Raw genomic sequence first — 2,564 nt, 5'->3', positions numbered from 1 at the left:
GTCCGCACCAAACTGCTCTATTTACGAGCCAGTATACGGCAGAATTACACACAGGCACCTTCTCCATTGAACTACGACCTGCTGCGATTACTTTGATTATCCTTACTCATCTATTTTTCTTTTCCCTCCCTATCACTCTCAAAACTACAGGATAGAAAAAATAAGTTTTCACTTACGCTATCACAGGCAATCAAAATAAGTCGATGTCTTTCCTAATCGCGAGATTTTGTCGGCGAAATAATAGGTGCTCTATGCAAGGCAAAAAGTACATGACGCTCGTTCTGCTGTCCGCAGTAGGCTTATTAGGAACCATGCACTTTATAAATAGTCCAATTTCGAAGAACTGCGGAGCCCTTGAACCAGATTTGCCCGAAATACGTCGAAAACCTTCTAAGTTCCTCAGACCCAGATGCAAAGTATGCGCGCACCTCCATACCAAACACGCCTGGGACAACGACTTGTGGGACATCCTATTCACCGCTAGAACTCAGCCCGTCGTAGAGTCGGATAACGTTTTTCTAGTAATCATCATTGCATCCGCACCCTCAAACGTGCGCAGACGCAGTACCATTCGATCAACATGGGGTTGTCGCCGCCGTATTTCAGAGTCCAGGATCGACAAGAACGCGCCCATAAGCGTTTTGCCCGTGTTTCTGGTCGGCGATGTAGAAGATACTTCCCACAGACACTTAGTAGATAAGGAAGCCATAGAGTTTGGCGACATGCTCGTTGGTTCTTACCTGGACACTTACCGTAACCTAACGCTCAAGACAGTGCACGGTTTCATGTGGGTCGCTGAACGTAAGCCCAGCTTCGTTCTCAAGACAGACGACGATTGCTTCGTAAACATCGACATCCTGCTGGAAGTCTTGATGGAAACGGTCTTCTTTCAATCGGAACAGCTGAAGGAAGCTTCCGAACAGAAAGTAGCAACGCACAAGACGTATTCGGGAGATGCAGCAGGTACGCGTTACTCGCCATCTATACCTGGATACAGAAGCCCCATGCGAGCCAACACCATGCTTAGCCCTCTGTACGTCGGCAACATCAGGTGGGAAAACAAGGTGGTCAGGAACCCAACGAGCCGCTGGTTTGTTTCCGAACAAGACTACGGCAGGTTCCAGTACCCGCCCTACGCGAGTGGTGCAGGGTACGTCCTCGACGCCCGGGCGCTGGACATCTTCACGAGCAACGTAAGGCGAGTCAGACCCTTCGCGAACGAGGACGCCTACGTCGGAACAGTGCTCAGAGAAGCCGGTGTGCGTCCCGTGCAAAGTTACAGGTTTGTGTCGCAGCCTTCGGGTTTGTGGACGTGCAACTTTCTCTACGTCGTGGTCATACACGGAGTTTCCCAGGACCAACATGCCACGCTAGCTGCCAACGTGCAGGCCGCGAAGCAGCAGTGCCGCAGTGTGGAACGTGACGTGGGTTGGGACTAAAGCAAAAAAGAAGAAAAAAAAACTCTCCGCTTTGACAGGCGTATGTATATAGCCGCAAAAAAAGGAGCGCGTTACAAGGGGTCCTCAAATGTGACCCTCATAAGCGGTTTTACCCAATAACACCGCGACAGCGGGGCGTCCGGCTTAGAGCGCCTGGCCAATGAGTGTTTTGAAGCTGGACTGCAAGCGCAACGACTGCGCGCATTGTGCACTGACGCGGCGGCTATCAGCGAGGCCGTCGTCGAAAAGAAATTGACAACGAACCTCCGTGCGCCCGTCAGGCTCTCAAGAGATGTCAGCAAAGCGACGAAATCTCTGAATGGAGCAATCTATGTCACAGGCGCTGTGCTAGTGTTTGAAACTGCCTATATATGAGGGTGGCATTTTAGGGCCTTGTAACGCGCGCTAAAAGAAAATCTGTTTTCAATGCTATATTATTTGAATGACGAGCTCCAATTCTACAAATGCAACATACCACCTAAAATGAAAATGAGAAAAGTTGTATAACACATTTAGTTAATTATCGAACTAATTGAAGCAGTTTGCCTCTTACCCGGCGACAGCCACAGCCCCAATATAGCCTCAGGGCTAAAATAAATCTAAAGCTAATGACCTTTGTCTTAAAATGTTGGTCGTTTTAGAAAAAAATAAATAAAAAATAAACGGTATGTGCAGTGCAGGTGCCAGAGGAGGTATAGGTGCGGACATAAGTAAACTGAGCACGCTTTTCCGCTTAAATTAAAATCACGCCTTCTGCACTGGAGATAGCTATAGGAAAACAATATCTGTCCAAGTGAAAAGGTACTGGCGTCTACTACCGGTTCGTACATACCATGACTGCCAGTTTCAATAATGCAAAGCGCGAAAAAATTTAGAAGGAAATTGCCTGTTCCGTTTACCTTCGTCCGCATCTTTACATAATGAACCCTGAGCTGATTGAGCGATGGCCATCGTCAAGTGACGCGCTACTCCTCATTCGGAGCTGATCTTAGTCGGCTTACGGCGCGGCACATGTGCTAAATTTTCGGTCGTCGTTGATACGACCAGATGCGCAGTTATTGAAAAGTGGACACTTTTCAAAAGGACGTGATTAAACTGGAATTACAAGTCGACATGATGGGGTTG

The 2,564-nt window shown here is 48.2% G+C and overlaps 1 protein-coding gene across 1 annotated transcript; it reads left to right on the top strand.

Annotated features, from left to right (window-relative positions):
• Positions 1 to 311: 311 nt before the first annotated feature.
• Positions 312 to 1,439, top strand: LOC146175597 (beta-1,3-galactosyltransferase 5-like). The gene has a single exon (XM_084580834.1). It carries the CDS (start codon positions 312 to 314, stop codon positions 1,437 to 1,439), a length of 1,128 nt encoding a protein of 375 aa, XP_084436960.1.
• The last annotated feature ends 1,125 nt before the right edge of the window (positions 1,440 to 2,564 follow it).

The sequence above is a fragment of the Amblyomma maculatum genome, chromosome 10, assembly GCF_055883805.1.
Source record: "Amblyomma maculatum isolate TAMU_Amacu chromosome 10, ASM5588380v1, whole genome shotgun sequence".
Taxonomy (NCBI): Eukaryota; Metazoa; Arthropoda; class Arachnida; order Ixodida; family Ixodidae; genus Amblyomma; species Amblyomma maculatum.
This window is presented reverse-complemented; position numbering and strand designations above follow the sequence as displayed.